The 14368-nt window shown below is 32.6% G+C and overlaps 1 protein-coding gene across 3 annotated transcripts in view; it reads left to right on the top strand.

Moving 5' to 3' along the window:
* The window catches only part of LOC134715100 (DNA polymerase subunit gamma-1-like), a 34030-nt gene extending 22350 nt beyond the window's left edge, over window positions 1-11680 (top strand). For all 3 annotated transcript variants that reach the window (XM_063577016.1, XM_063577015.1, XM_063577017.1), the window contains exons 14-23: window positions 2576-2629; window positions 3144-3261; window positions 4015-4147; window positions 4431-4537; window positions 7572-7708; window positions 8300-8329; window positions 8618-8732; window positions 9537-9788; window positions 10498-10615; window positions 11205-11680. In XM_063577016.1, coding sequence (XP_063433086.1) covers window positions 2576-2629; window positions 3144-3261; window positions 4015-4147; window positions 4431-4537; window positions 7572-7708; window positions 8300-8329; window positions 8618-8732; window positions 9537-9788; window positions 10498-10615; window positions 11205-11314 — 1174 coding nt within the window. In that variant the 3' untranslated portion in view covers window positions 11315-11680. The remainder of the gene's footprint in view (window positions 1-2575; window positions 2630-3143; window positions 3262-4014; window positions 4148-4430; window positions 4538-7571; window positions 7709-8299; window positions 8330-8617; window positions 8733-9536; window positions 9789-10497; window positions 10616-11204) is intronic.
* The last annotated feature ends 2688 nt before the right edge of the window (window positions 11681-14368 follow it).

Raw genomic sequence — 14368 nt, 5'->3', positions numbered from 1 at the left:
CAGTATTATGTGTTCTTACTGGAAAAATGCTATGAAAAGAATTGAGTGAGTTGTTAATCATATAGAAGGTGTAGGGTATCTTTTAAAAATTCACAATGATTTCTCAAACTCAGTATTATGTGTTCTTATTGGAAAAATGCTATGAAAAGAATTGAGTGAGTTGTTAATCATATAGAAGGTGTAGGGTGTCTTTTAAAAATTCACAATGATTTCTCAAACTCAGTATTATGTGTTCTTACTGGAAAAATGCTATGAAAAGAATTGAGTGAGTTGTTAATCATATAGAAGGTGTAGGGTATATTTTAAAAATTCACAATGATTTCTCAAACTCAGTATTATGTGTTCTTATTGGAAAAATGCTATGAAAAGAATTGAGTGAGTTGTTAATCATATAGAAGGTGTAGGGTATCTTTTAAAAATTCACAATGATTTCTCAAACTCAGTATTATGTGTTCTTACTGGAAAAATGCTATGAAAAGAATTGAGTGAGTTGTTAATCATATAGAAGGTGTAGGGTATCTTTTAAAAATTCACAATGATTTCTCAAACTCAGTATTATGTGTTCTTACTGGAAAAATGCTATGAAAAGAATTGAGTGAGTTGTTAATCATATAGAAGGTGTAGGGTATCTTTTAAAAATTCACAATGATTTCTCAAACTCAGTATTATGTGTTCTTACTGGAAAAATGCTATGAAAAGAATTGAGTGAGTTGCTAATCATATAGAGCGTGTAGGGTATCTTTTAAAAATTCACAATGATTTCTCAAACTCAGTATTATGTGTTCTTACTGGAAAAATGCTATGAAAAGAATTGAGTGAGTTGTTAATCATATAGAAGGTGTAGGGTATCTTTTAAAAATTCACAATGATTTCTCAAACTCAGTATTATGTGTTCTTACTGGAAAAATGCTATGAAAAGAATTGAGTGAGTTGCTAATCATATAGAGCGTGTAGGGTATCTTTTAAAAATTCACAATGATTTCTCAAACTCAGTATTATGTGTTCTTACTGGAAAAATGCTATGAAAAGAATTGAGTGAGTTGTTAATCATATAGAAGGTGTAGGGTATATTTTAAAAATTCACAATGATTTCTCAAACTCAGTATTATGTGTTCTTATTGGAAAAATGCTATGAAAAGAATTGAGTGAGTTGTTAATCATATAGAAGGTGTAGGGTATCTTTTAAAAATTCACAATGATTTCTCAAACTCAGTATTATGTGTTCTTACTGGAAAAATGCTATGAAAAGAATTGAGTGAGTTGCTAATCATATAGAGCGTGTAGGGTATCTTTTAAAAATTCACAATGATTTCTCAAACTCAGTATTATGTGTTCTTACTGGAAAAATGCTATGAAAAGAATTGAGTGAGTTGTTAATCATATAGAAGGTGTAGGGTATCTTTTAAAAATTCACAATGATTTCTCAAACTCAGTATTATGTGTTCTTACTGGAAAAATGCTATGAAAAGAATTGAGTGAGTTGCTAATCATATAGAGCGTGTAGGGTATCTTTTAAAAATTCACAATGATTTCTCAAACTCAGTATTATGTGTTCTTACTGGAAAAATGCTATGAAAAGAATTGAGTGAGTTGTTAATCATATAGAAGGTGTAGGGTATCTTTTAAAAATTCACAATGATTTCTCAAACTCAGTATTATGTGTTCTTACTGGAAAAATGCTATGAAAAGAATTGAGTGAGTTGCTAATCATATAGAGCGTGTAGGGTATCTTTTAAAAATTCACAATGATTTCTCAAACTCAGTATTATGTGTTCTTACTGGAAAAATGCTATGAAAAGAATTGAGTGAGTTGTTAATCATATAGAAGGTGTAGGGTATATTTTAAAAATTCACAATGATTTCTCAAACTCAGTATTATGTGTTCTTATTGGAAAAATGCTATGAAAAGAATTGAGTGAGTTGTTAATCATATAGAAGGTGTAGGGTATCTTTTAAAAATTCACAATGATTTCTCAAACTCAGTATTATGTGTTCTTACTGGAAAAATGCTATGAAAAGAATTGAGTGAGTTGCTAATCATATAGAGCGTGTAGGGTATCTTTTAAAAATTCACAATGATTTCTCAAACTCAGTATTATGTGTTCTTACTGGAAAAATGCTATGAAAAGAATTGAGTGAGTTGTTAATCATATAGAAGGTGTAGGGTATATTTTAAAAATTCAGAATGATTTAATTTTTCTAATCAAATAACCTCATCAAGGCTTTTTGGCTTTTTACCAGACATGTTTCAAGTGATTAAAACTGTAAAACTTGTAAACTGTGCTACAAAATAAAGACTCCATGTATTGTGCTCAACTTTTTTTCTTTTTTTTGAAGATGAAATGTGTTACATTTATTAAAAAAACTGTCAATGTTATGGAAGTTCAGTTTCAACAAAAGATAAAATTTTGTTTGTTTCAGTACATCCATATTTTTGAAATCATATTGTTGAAATTAACAAAAATAACATACTGCAGTAACTCTCAATTTTTCATTGAAAAGTAAGTAGTAAATTTATGAGAAAATAATTTAACAGTACATACATGTATCAGACATTATAGATTTGATTTTACAGGGGTCAAATGGCCTTGGGTTTAAAGAAAGAAGACCTTTCTTCCAATGTTATAAAGTAAGTATATACAACATTATGAATCTAATATAAACCTATGAGTACTTAGTATTGAAATCCATTTGATGTAAGCATATTAAAGTCAGTTTATTATGTCACACTTGTGAAAGCTGCAATGACTATATTAAAATTGGAATGATAATAAAAGTTTGTTAATTCCTGCATTATAAGATCTGTATTATTACAAGTTCTGCCAATTTATCAAAAAAGGCATAAGTATAAATGAATAAATGATTTGATAAGATTTCTGTATTTTGAACGCCCCTTTTAAGCAGTTTTTATTGGTGGAGGAAGCCACAGTGCCTGAGCTTCTATAGGAAACTGACAATCCTAGTCAATTAAGATTGGAGTCAAGTGTACCTGCACACGCAGGGGTTTGAACTCATAACATCTGTGTTGACTGGCGAATGATTACAGCAGTAACTTCTTAGACCAGTTGGCCAACAAGGCCCCTAAATGAATAAATGTTTTTACTTTACTATTGTAAATAATGATAATTCATATTTTTCTGTAGTTCTAGTACATATGAAGAGGATAGATACTATGGTGCTATAGTCCCAAGAATTGTATCAGCTGGAACCATCACACGGCGTGCAGTGGAGGCAACATGGCTGACAGCCAGTAATGCATATGTAAGGATGCTTAAAACAATTAGACACCCATGACTTAAAATTCAAGATGATTTATAAGTTACAAGCTAAACCATTATATAAAAGGTGCCCAAGTGAAGAGAAATAGGTGTCCCTTAAACAGAGGTTTAATTTGTGATCTTCATTCACCATAAAAGGATTATTTTTACAGTGCCCTTTGTAGGCAGTGGGTTGCTATGGATATAAGACTGCTGAAACTTATTTGAGTTTTAAACTACCGGTATTCATTTATTTACCTATTCATGTTGCCTTTTTCAGTAGTGTGTACCATCAACTGTGGTAGACTTGTGTTTCAGTATTATTTAGAACTGTTAGCTAGTGAAAAAAAAAAAAAAAAAAACTTGCATGAAGTTATTTTTGAAAATGTTACATACGGTTCTTTTGATTGACTTTTCAGGCTGATTTCAAATTAATTGGATATCATAGGTAAAGTTTAATATATAACATAAAGCCAATAGAATGTTTTTTTAAGAGACAGTTGAGAAGTGGTGTTAACATTTACTCTGGTCATCTTTTAATCTTTACGTCTTCACTCTGTTTTCAGATATAAACAATACCGGTAAGAGTGTTCCGAACTGCAAGGAGATATCTTGATTTGAAATAATATTGAAACAATATATGTGATTATCTGAAAGAAAGAATCCTTTTATGTTTTTGATATATGGTAAAGGCCCCTCCAGGCTATAACTTTGTTGGAGCTGATGTAGATTATTATGTTTTTATGTCTATTTTTAGCCTGACAGAGTAGGAAGTGAATTAAAAGCTATGGTACAGGCCCCACCAGGCTATAAATTTGTTGGAGCTGATGTAGATTCACAAGAACTCTGGATCTCTGCTATTATAGGAGATTCATATGCCAAACTTCATGGTAAGATTTTATTGATACAGAAATAATTGCATAAGATTGAAAACGAAAATGGGGAATATGTCAAAGAGACAACAACCTGACCAAAGAGCAGAAAACAGCCAAAGGCATGCATTTGTTATTGCAATTATAAGAAGGACAAAAATGTTGAAAATTTTTCTTTTGTACTTTTTTACATAAAAATACAAAATTGAGAAAAATTGAGAAAATATCTAAAGGTATTGTAAAGACCTGTTAATTTGTATTTGTTTGTACCAAAGCTACCTACAGTTTTACTTTTATGCAGGTTGTACAGCTTTTGGTTGGATGACATTACAAGGAAACAAAGCCGACAAAACAGACCTCCACAGTAAAACAGCAGAAACTGTTGGTATCAGTAGGGATCATGCTAAGGTAAGGAAACAAAGCTGACAAAACAGATCTCCACAGTAAAACAGCAGAAACAGTTGGTATCAGTAGAGATCATGCTAAGGTAAGGAAACAAAGCTGACAAAACAGATCTCCACAGTAAAACAGCAGAAACTGTTGGTATCAGTAGAGATCATGCTAAGGTAAGGAAACAAAGCTGACAAAACAGATCTCCACAGTAAAACAGCAGAAACAGTTGGTATCAGTAGAGATCATGCTAAGGTAAGGAAACAAAGCTGACAAAACAGATCTCCACAGTAAAACAGCAGAAACAGTTGGTATCAGTAGAGATCATGCTAAGGTAAGGAAACAAAGCTGACAAAACAGATCTCCACAGTAAAACAGCAGAAACAGTTGGTATCAGTAGGGATCATGCTAAGGTAAGGAAACAAAGCTGACAAAACAGATCTCCACAGTAAAACAGCAGAAACAGTTGGTATCAGTAGGGATCATGCTAAGGTAAGGAAACAAAGCTGACAAAACAGACATCCACAGTAAAACAGCAGAAACAGTTGGTATCAGTAGGGATCATGCTAAGGTAAGGAAACAAAGCTGACAAAACAGATCTCCACAGTAAAACAGCAGAAACTGTTGGTATCAGTAGGGATCATGCTAAGGTAAGGAAACAAAGCTGACAAAATAGACCTCCACAGTAAAACAGCAGAAACAGTTGGTATCAGTAGGGATCATGCTAAGGTAAGGAAACAAAGCTGACAAAACAGACCTCCACATTAAAACAGCAGAAAATGTTGGTATCAGTAGGGATCATGCTAAGGTAAGGAAACAAAGCTGACAAAACAGACATCCACAGTAAAACAGCAGAAACAGTTGGTATCAGTAGGGATCATGCTAAGGTAAGGAAACAAAGCTGACAAAACAGACCTCCACAGTAAAACAGCAGAAAATGTTGGTATCAGTAGGGATCATGCTAAGGTAAGGAAACAAAGCTGACAAAACAGACCTCCACAGTAAAACAGCAGAAACAGTTGGTATCAGTAGGGATCATGCTAAGGTAAGGAAACAAAGCTGACAAAACAGACCTCCACAGTAAAACAGCAGAAACAGTTGGTATCAGTAGGGATCATGCTAAGGTAAGGAAACAAAGCTGACAAAACAGATCTCCACAGTAAAACAGCAGAAACAGTTGGTATCAGTAGAGATCATGCTAAGGTAAGGAAACAAAGCTGACAAAACAGACCTCCACAGTAAAACAGCAGAAACTGTTGGTATCAGTAGGGATCATGCTAAGGTAAGGAAATAAAGCTGACAAAACAGACCTCCACAGTAAAACAGCAGAAACAGTTGGTATCAGTAGAGATCATGCTAAGGTAAGGAAACAAAGCTGACAAAACAGACCTCCACAGTAAAACAGCAGAAACTGTTGGTATCAGTAGGGATCATGCTAAGGTAAGGAAATAAAGCTGACAAAACAGACCTCCACAGTAAAACAGCAGAAACTGTTAGTATCAGTAGGGATCATGCTAAGGTAAGGAAACAAAGCTGACAAAACAGACCTCCACAGTAAAACAGCAGAAACAGTTGGTATCAGTAGGGATCATGCTAAGGTAAGGAAACAAAGCTGACAAAACAGACCTCCACAGTAAAACAGCAGAAACAGTTGGTATCAGTAGGGATCATGCTAAGGTAAGGAAACAAAGCTGACAAAACAGACCTCCACAGTAAAACAGCAGAAAATGTTGGTATCAGTAGGGATCATGCTAAGGTAAGGAAACAAAGCTGACAAAACAGACATCCACAGTAAAACAGCAGAAACTGTTGGTATCAGTAGAGATCATGCTAAGGTAAGGAAACAAAGCTGACAAAACAGATCTCCACAGTAAAACAGCAGAAACTGTTGGTATCAGTAGAGATCATGCTAAGGTAAGGAAATAAAGCTTACAAAACAGACCTCCACAGTAAAACAGCAGAAACAGTTGGTATCAGTAGGGATCATGCTAAGGTAAGGAAATAAAGCTGACAAAACAGATCTCCACAGTAAAACAGCAGAAACAGTTGGTATCAGTAGGGATCATGCTAAGGTAAGGAAACAAAGCTGACAAAACAGACCTCCACAGTAAAACAGCAGAAACAGTTGGTATCAGTAGGGATCATGCTAAGGTAAGGAAACAAAGCAGACAAAACAGATCTCCACAGTAAAACAGCAGAAACAGTTGGTATCAGTAGAGATCATGCTAAGGTAAGGAAACAAAGCTGACAAAACAGACATCCACAGTAAAACAGCAGAAACAGTTGGTATCAGTAGGGATCATGCTAAGGTAAGGAAACAAAGCTGACAAAACAGACCTCCACAGTAAAACAGCAGAAACAGTTGGTATCAGTAGGGATCATGCTAAGGTAAGGAAACAAAGCTGACAAAACAGACATCCACAGTAAAACAGCAGAAACAGTTGGTATCAGTAGAGATCATGCTAAGGTAAGGAAACAAAGCTGACAAAACAGATCTCCACAATAACAGCAGAAACAGTTGGTATCAGTAGGGATCATGCTAAGGTATAGAAACATAAGGCATAGTTCCATGTACATGCATAACACACCTTTTGTTTCTTACAACAACAACAACATTTTTTATTTGTGAATCAAGACCCTTGAGGAGTAGAACAATTACAGTTTTTAAAAATAAAAATTGAACAATTGTGGCGGTTTCAAATTTCAAAAGCTGACAATAAAACAAAAATATATAAGAAAAGGGAGACAACAAACCCATTGTATTTCAAAAGATAACGAGTGATTGAACACAATCAGTACTGCTGTATTGATTCAGTGATCTAATATAGATAGGAGGATGAATGATTGCCCAAATGCAAAAAGTAAACTAATTCAAACCTTGGAAAATTATTTTAATTTAATTGATAAATGAACAGGTTGATATAATCTGGATACTATAGTGCAGAAAGATTACTCGTAATATCACTATGGCATCATAAACATTTCAAAATTTATGTATTTAACCTAAGATAGCCATTTTACACATGTTTTTTTTATTAATTTTTTTAATTAGGTGTTTAACTATGGAAGAATTTATGGAGCAGGACAGAAGTTTGCAGAGAGATTATTGATGCAGTTTAATCACCGACTGACACCAAAAGAAGCAGCAACCAAAGCTAAGATCATGTTTGGTACAACTAAAGGAAGGAGGTAAAATTTTAATGCTAAGACAGTTGACATTTTGGACAGATTAAACAAAGTATCATATCATCAGCTGAGGAATCAAATCAAGTGCTTTATATAATAGTTAGTATATCGTGAAAATTTAATTAAAAGACATATATTTGAGTAAACTTCTTTTATGAGCACTAAAAGAGGGACGAAAGATACCAATGGGACAGTCAAACTCATAAATCTAAAACAAACTGAAAACGCCATGGCTAAAAATGAAAAAGACAAACAGACAAACAAAAGTACACATAACACAACATAGAAAACTAAAGAATAAACAATATTCTGTCTTAAACAGTATGAATCAAAATTCACAATTAAAGGGTAATGTCATGTTAATTGTTTATAGCTTATTTTCATTTTTTCCCCAGCTATTAATTGTCACCCATATTGTTCATTCAGTTGTATAATCTGAAATCAAACGTTTGTAAGGGAAAGTTTGTTTGTTTGTTGGGAGCAGAGGAATATATTTTGTCAGCTCTGCTCACTGTATAGTCTGATAGGTTGATAACATTAATTTTAACTTATTTCATGCAACTTAAATGACCATTCTAACAAATCTTTTTACAGAATAAAAGGTGGTAAATGGGCTGAAGGAACGTAAGTATGATTTAATTTCTGGTATATTTAGACCATGACCTGTAAAATTACGCATCAGATTGAGGCTAATTTTTATTGGATGAGTTGAATTGGAAATCCCTGTTTTACAATAAAAATTTATTAGTTCAGATAAGATCTTAAGACTTTAATAAAGGTATTCATTTTACAAAGGTGTTTATTTTATAAAGGTCTTCATTTTATAAAGATCTATATTTAATAAAGGTCTACATTAAAAATAAGGACTACATTTAATAAAGGTTTGCATTTTATAAAGGTTTAAATTTACAGTGAGAGTGAAATGTTCAACAGACTGGAAGACATAGCTACATCAGATCTGCCTCGTACTCCAGTCCTTGGATGTTGTATCAGTAAAGCATTAGAACCAGATAATGTTGGGGATGATGTAAGTATCAGATCTGGGAACAACTGAACCTAAGTGCAATGATTGTGCAACGATTGTGCTGTTTTATCAGACTTAAGTCTACAATATACAAGGGTCTTACAAGAAATGAGCTGATGTATTCAACAAGCAATAAAGAACTTTTTGATGCATTTCAGTCAAAACCTTTGGTTTTAATGCACATCATTTGTGCATTTAGGGGCATCATCACTTTCATTTCAATGGTGAGCGAGTGGTTAGAAAACTATGATGCTAAATTGCACAAATTGAGTTTACATGATTGACAATCAGCACTGCCGTCATTAGAGAAATGTGATTAAGTACCTAAAGAACAAACATTATTTCTAGTTTATCCTGCTCAATGATTATCACTAAGATGCTTGATTAACATTAATAGTGCAGGCATACAGGGGATCTCCTCTATCTGGTAAATGATGTCATAAAGGCATGCATAATTGACAAGTTTTCTCCGGTGGCAGACATGCTGGAAAGTGGTCTATTGTTTTAAGTTAAATATATGTATGTTTATATTGTAAAAAGAGCTGAAACTTTCATAAAAATCATGACCAAATAACCTTAATTATACTTAGTTAAAATGAATGGTTTATAATCTGTGATTTAGAGTTGTCTCCCTTTTCACAATTAGGACAGACAGGAAATTAGAAAAAATTTAATATTATCACATTGGTCCTAGAAGAAATGTATAATTTTTATTCTTTTTACTGATACATGTATTTAGAAACTGAGTGCAACCATATTTTTTTTTCTTTTAAACTGCATTATATGCATTATATGTTTCTATTTTAGTTTATGACAAGTAGAATTAACTGGGTGGTACAAAGTTCAGCAGTTGACTTCCTTCATTTGATGTTAGTGTGTATGCGTTGGTTGTTAGATGAATATGACATTGATGGAAGATTTGCTATTAGTATCCATGATGAAGTACGATATTTGGTGAAGGAAGAGGATCAGTATAGAGCAGCATTAGCCTTACATATTACAAATCTGTTAACTAGGTCATTGTTTGCCTACAAACTTGGTATGGAGGATCTTCCTCAGGTTAGTTTTAAATTCTTTAGTTTCACCATTTGACTCTGTTTCATTGACAAGTCCTTAACATGCATGAAATATTTGCCACTGGATTTGGAAACTTACCATCAATCATTTAACCAATTAACTAAATTGTGTCATAATAACTGAAATTTGTTTGAAATAAGTGAAAAAGTCTACCTTTTAAAATTCTCTGCAGAATATGTTTCAAGAAATGAAATTGATAGTACAAAGGTGTGGCTAACTCATTGGGAAAAGTTTAGAATTACATTAATTACATTTCATGAATTTCCAGTAGGGATTTGGCAAAATTTAATGTAAAGTTGTTCCATTTCTATAATGACCAACATAGAAATTATTTAGGTAATCATGTTCATGAATTTGAACTAACATGAAAATGATGTATTATTGGCTAACCAGTTTTTAGAGGTCCAGTTTGGATAAATAATGATATTTCATGTAAATTAATTCTTTGTTTCGGATTTAAGTGGTATGGGAGATTTTATTTGTGTGTACACCCAAATGTTAATTATTTTGGCCCATTGGTTTATTTTGATGAATTTTTATTGGAATATTGTGTATGCTTTATATTTTTTTTTATCCAGAATGCATTAGATTCTGAAATATTCGAGTGACCTGAATTGGAGGCCTATTAGGAATTCAATTATTAAAATCTGTGCAAAAATTTAACAATTTTGTTTTCTTAATTTAATTTCAGTCCGTAGCATTTTTCAGTGCAGTAGACATAGATCAATGTCTTAGGAAAGAAGTAACAATGAACTGTGTAACTCCCTCTAATCCACATGGAATGGAAAGAGGATATGGTATTCAACCAGGTATGTATTGACTGATATATTGATCCCTGTCAATTAAAATTGGAGTCGAGGACACCTGCCAAGAGTAGAATTCAAAATCTTAGCCTCAGTGTTGACTATTGATAACATGGAAAATTGCATTGAAAGTGCTCTCATAGTTTAATTTCTTGCCAGAATTTATTAAAACTTATCTGTATACTGCAGGTTATTATCAGAAATGTCTTTTACACTTTGGAAAAGAAGTTCTGATCAAATATTAATGAGTTATTTCCCTTGGAAATATTGATTTTAATGAAAATCACTCTGAAGTCGTCATTTCTCTAAGATATTGATAAAAAGTTAAAATGACAAAGTCTTTTTTCTAGTTATTGCCCTTGTACCGTGGATAGATAAAATTGTACAACACAGAGGACATTAGAACTCTTTTTTTTGTTATTTTAAAGAACAAACTTGAACTTTGTATGTAAAGTGAACTATACAAATAAGATGCTTTTGTTTCTTGTGATATAAAAGCGTAGTTGTTTAATTGATAATTGAAAAGTCCCTGTATTAATTAAGGTAATGATAAATATTATAGAAAAGGACGATATATATTTTTTTGTCATTGTAGGTCAAGCACTTGACATCATGGAAACATTAAAAATGACTGGTGGGTTATTATCTACGAAAAACTTACAGTGTGTAAATGATTCAGAGGTTGAAAAGAAACAGGCTGTATAACTGTTCATCAACAAAAGCAGAGGCTAAAAAATCTTGTTGTTGAATCACAACTACAACTGAAGACATTACAAACTAAGGGATCTTAATCTGAGCTTGAACTGAATGAAAACTGATGAATATTGAACTGAATACAAATGGATGGATCTAAATGGGAGCTTGAACAATATGCAAATTACTGGATCAAGATCTTTGAAAAAGAAATAGCAGACTATATTTACATCTGCAGTCTAAAGAATCTCATTAATTTAAATTTATTAAAATGGCTTTTATAAAATATCTATGCGATCTCAAACAGAATTGTTGAAGAACAAACTTTATAATTCTTTTGATGGACATCTAAGTTGTCAATAAAAGTGATAAAAATTCTTTTTTTCATTGTGAGAAAGTTTATGGGCACTTTTAAATGTGCATGATATTTCTTAATAATATTGCACCTTCTTATCTTTGCTTATATAACTCTACTCAGTCGCTCCAAAATTCTTGTATCGCGGCTTTGAGGAGAGAACAGACATTATAAGCATTGTCATAATGTCTGAGTCGTCAAGCGTCAATCTGTCTAAGGAAGGGAAAAAAGACCAGTTATAGAATGATAAACAGAAAATCAGGCTTTCTTTGTATAGATATTGTAAAATATCAGCTGCTCAAAACAATTTGAAGCTTTTAAGCTCGTTTGCTGCGCTCAGTGGCCAAAAAGGTTCACATTGTGGCTCTGGCTTATATTTTAAGTTATCAATGTGTATAAAACATCATAATCTATACTTGATCTGCACTTTTGCACCCCTTATCCAAATGTCCATTCAGATTTTTTTAAGGTTAACTTTAGCATGACATGGACTTTTCTATATCTTCACATTACAGTATCAGAACCTTGTTGAACAAACTCATATTGCTGGAGATGCTTTGATAATTATTTTTTCTTCATACATATCATATAGACAAACCAAAAAATAAAAAATAAAAAATCAGCATGACCAAAGTTGAAAGTCATTGTTAAAGCTTTATTTGACAAAGTGACTTGTGCTTATGTACACAATTATCTTTAAAATGCATTTGAGTCCATTATTTCAAAAAAGATGTTCACAAAGGCAACGGTAAGAATAGGACCTATGCATATAATGGTTAGCTTCTTAACAGCTCGCCCTTGATACTGCTCTGTAAGTTTAGCTTTATTGCCCCTTTATTGTACATCCCTAGCTAATATATCGGGTACAAAGAAGAAAACTATATTGATAGTCATCATAACAAACTAAGCTCAATTTAGCCACCACTCTGTATACAGGGAATAAAAGAATTAGCTTCTGTTCCTTTAATTTAAAGAGCCTCTAACGACTCTTACCACTATCCCTTAGTTGAAGTTATTGCCATTAAAAATGACTATTTCAAGACATTATTTCCATTTTATTTTAAAGACCTTCACCACTAAAATATTTAACCAAAATTTATAACATGTATTATTCTAGTGAGTCCAGGCAGATAAACACATCGTAGATATCAGGATTAAAATTTTATACACCAGTCAGATTTTTCATTTTACAAAGTCTCATCAATCACACTCAAATCAAAAATGTGAAAAGGCCGAATAAAGTATGAATTAAAGAACAGAAGATAGGAGAAAATTAGACATGAAACAGAAGTGCCTGAATTTTCTTGATTCCTGCAAGTCGATTTAATTCATTCAACCATTTTTTATACATTTGTACCTGATTATTGTAATCTTTTAAAGTGCTTTTGAATTGATTTATTTTTTTTTGTTTTACGTCCAGTGGCAAATATGTCATGCATTTTCATGACAAGTTCTAGTTATTATTTTGAAAACAATGAAAAATTGTTTCCAAAAATAATCGATCATGGAAATTTTTAAAAGGATAATGTGCAAGTGAGCGATTCTGGCTGCTAGGATTTATGTTCCTGGTTCATGTGAAATAATAAATATATAATAAAGGAACGTTTTTATGCCCCACCTACGATAGTAGAGGGGAATTATGTTTTCTGGCCTGTGCGTCTATTCGTCCGTTCGTCCGTCCGTCTGTTCCGCTCCAGGTTAAAGTTTTTGGTCAAGGTAGTTTTTGATGAAGTTGAAGTCCAATCGACTTCAAACTTAGTACGCATGTTCCCTATGATATGATCTTTCTAATTGAAATGCCAAATTAGAGTTTTTACCCCAATTTCACGGTCCACTGAACATGGAAAATGATGGTGCGAGTGGGACATTCGTGTACTGAGGACACATTCTTGTTTAAATGCTGTTTCTCACTCTGTCCATTGCTGACGAGTTTTGACACAGATCTCTCTCTAAAAAAAAGGAAGATCAAAATGCTGGACTTATATCGTTTTAATTTTAATTAGTAAATAACTGGGAAATAGAAAAACTTGTATATGGCTCTGGTAAAAACATTCACACTTCAGACAAAGGCAGATATGTTTTATATGGCTCTGGTAAAATCATTTACACCTCAGACACAGGCATTTTGGAAGTAATCAGAGAGTTCTATATATTTCCCTGAATAAATTATAAATCAAATGCGAATTATGGTCCGTATAAACACTACACTGAAACTCAAAAGATTCCGTTTTGCTCACTTAATTAGGCATTGCTCATCTTCATCAAATGACACTATCAAACATATTAGACTGTAGTTTAATTCATGACTAAAACGCCTTAAAAAAATAAAACTATGATGCTGATATCTTTTTTTCAGTTTGCAATTTCTATTGTTTTTGCTCAACACAAAAGGGTGGAAAAGTAAATTAGACGACAACTGACGAAATTTATCTACATGTTAGCTGTGATCTAATTGCAGACTCTTGTCTTGCTGATCATTTTTGCTTCCAATGTTTCGATCCAACTATAATAGATTTCAAGATATGCAGGTAAAAAAAAGGGGGTGAAAGTTGTCATTTATAGGGACAACAGAACTACTGTAAAGGATTCAACTGACGATTTCCGCATTTTTGATATATTTTTTTTGTATATCTTAGTAACTTTTGCTTTTAAAGTTTGTATCCTTCTATTCTAGTTTCCAAGGAAAAAGGTACAACCTCTATATATTATAG

This window comes from Mytilus trossulus, chromosome 4, assembly GCF_036588685.1.
Source record: "Mytilus trossulus isolate FHL-02 chromosome 4, PNRI_Mtr1.1.1.hap1, whole genome shotgun sequence".
NCBI classification, from domain to species: domain Eukaryota; kingdom Metazoa; phylum Mollusca; class Bivalvia; order Mytilida; family Mytilidae; genus Mytilus; species Mytilus trossulus.
Note: the sequence above shows the minus strand (reverse complement) of the source record. Positions and strands in the feature narration are given on the sequence as shown.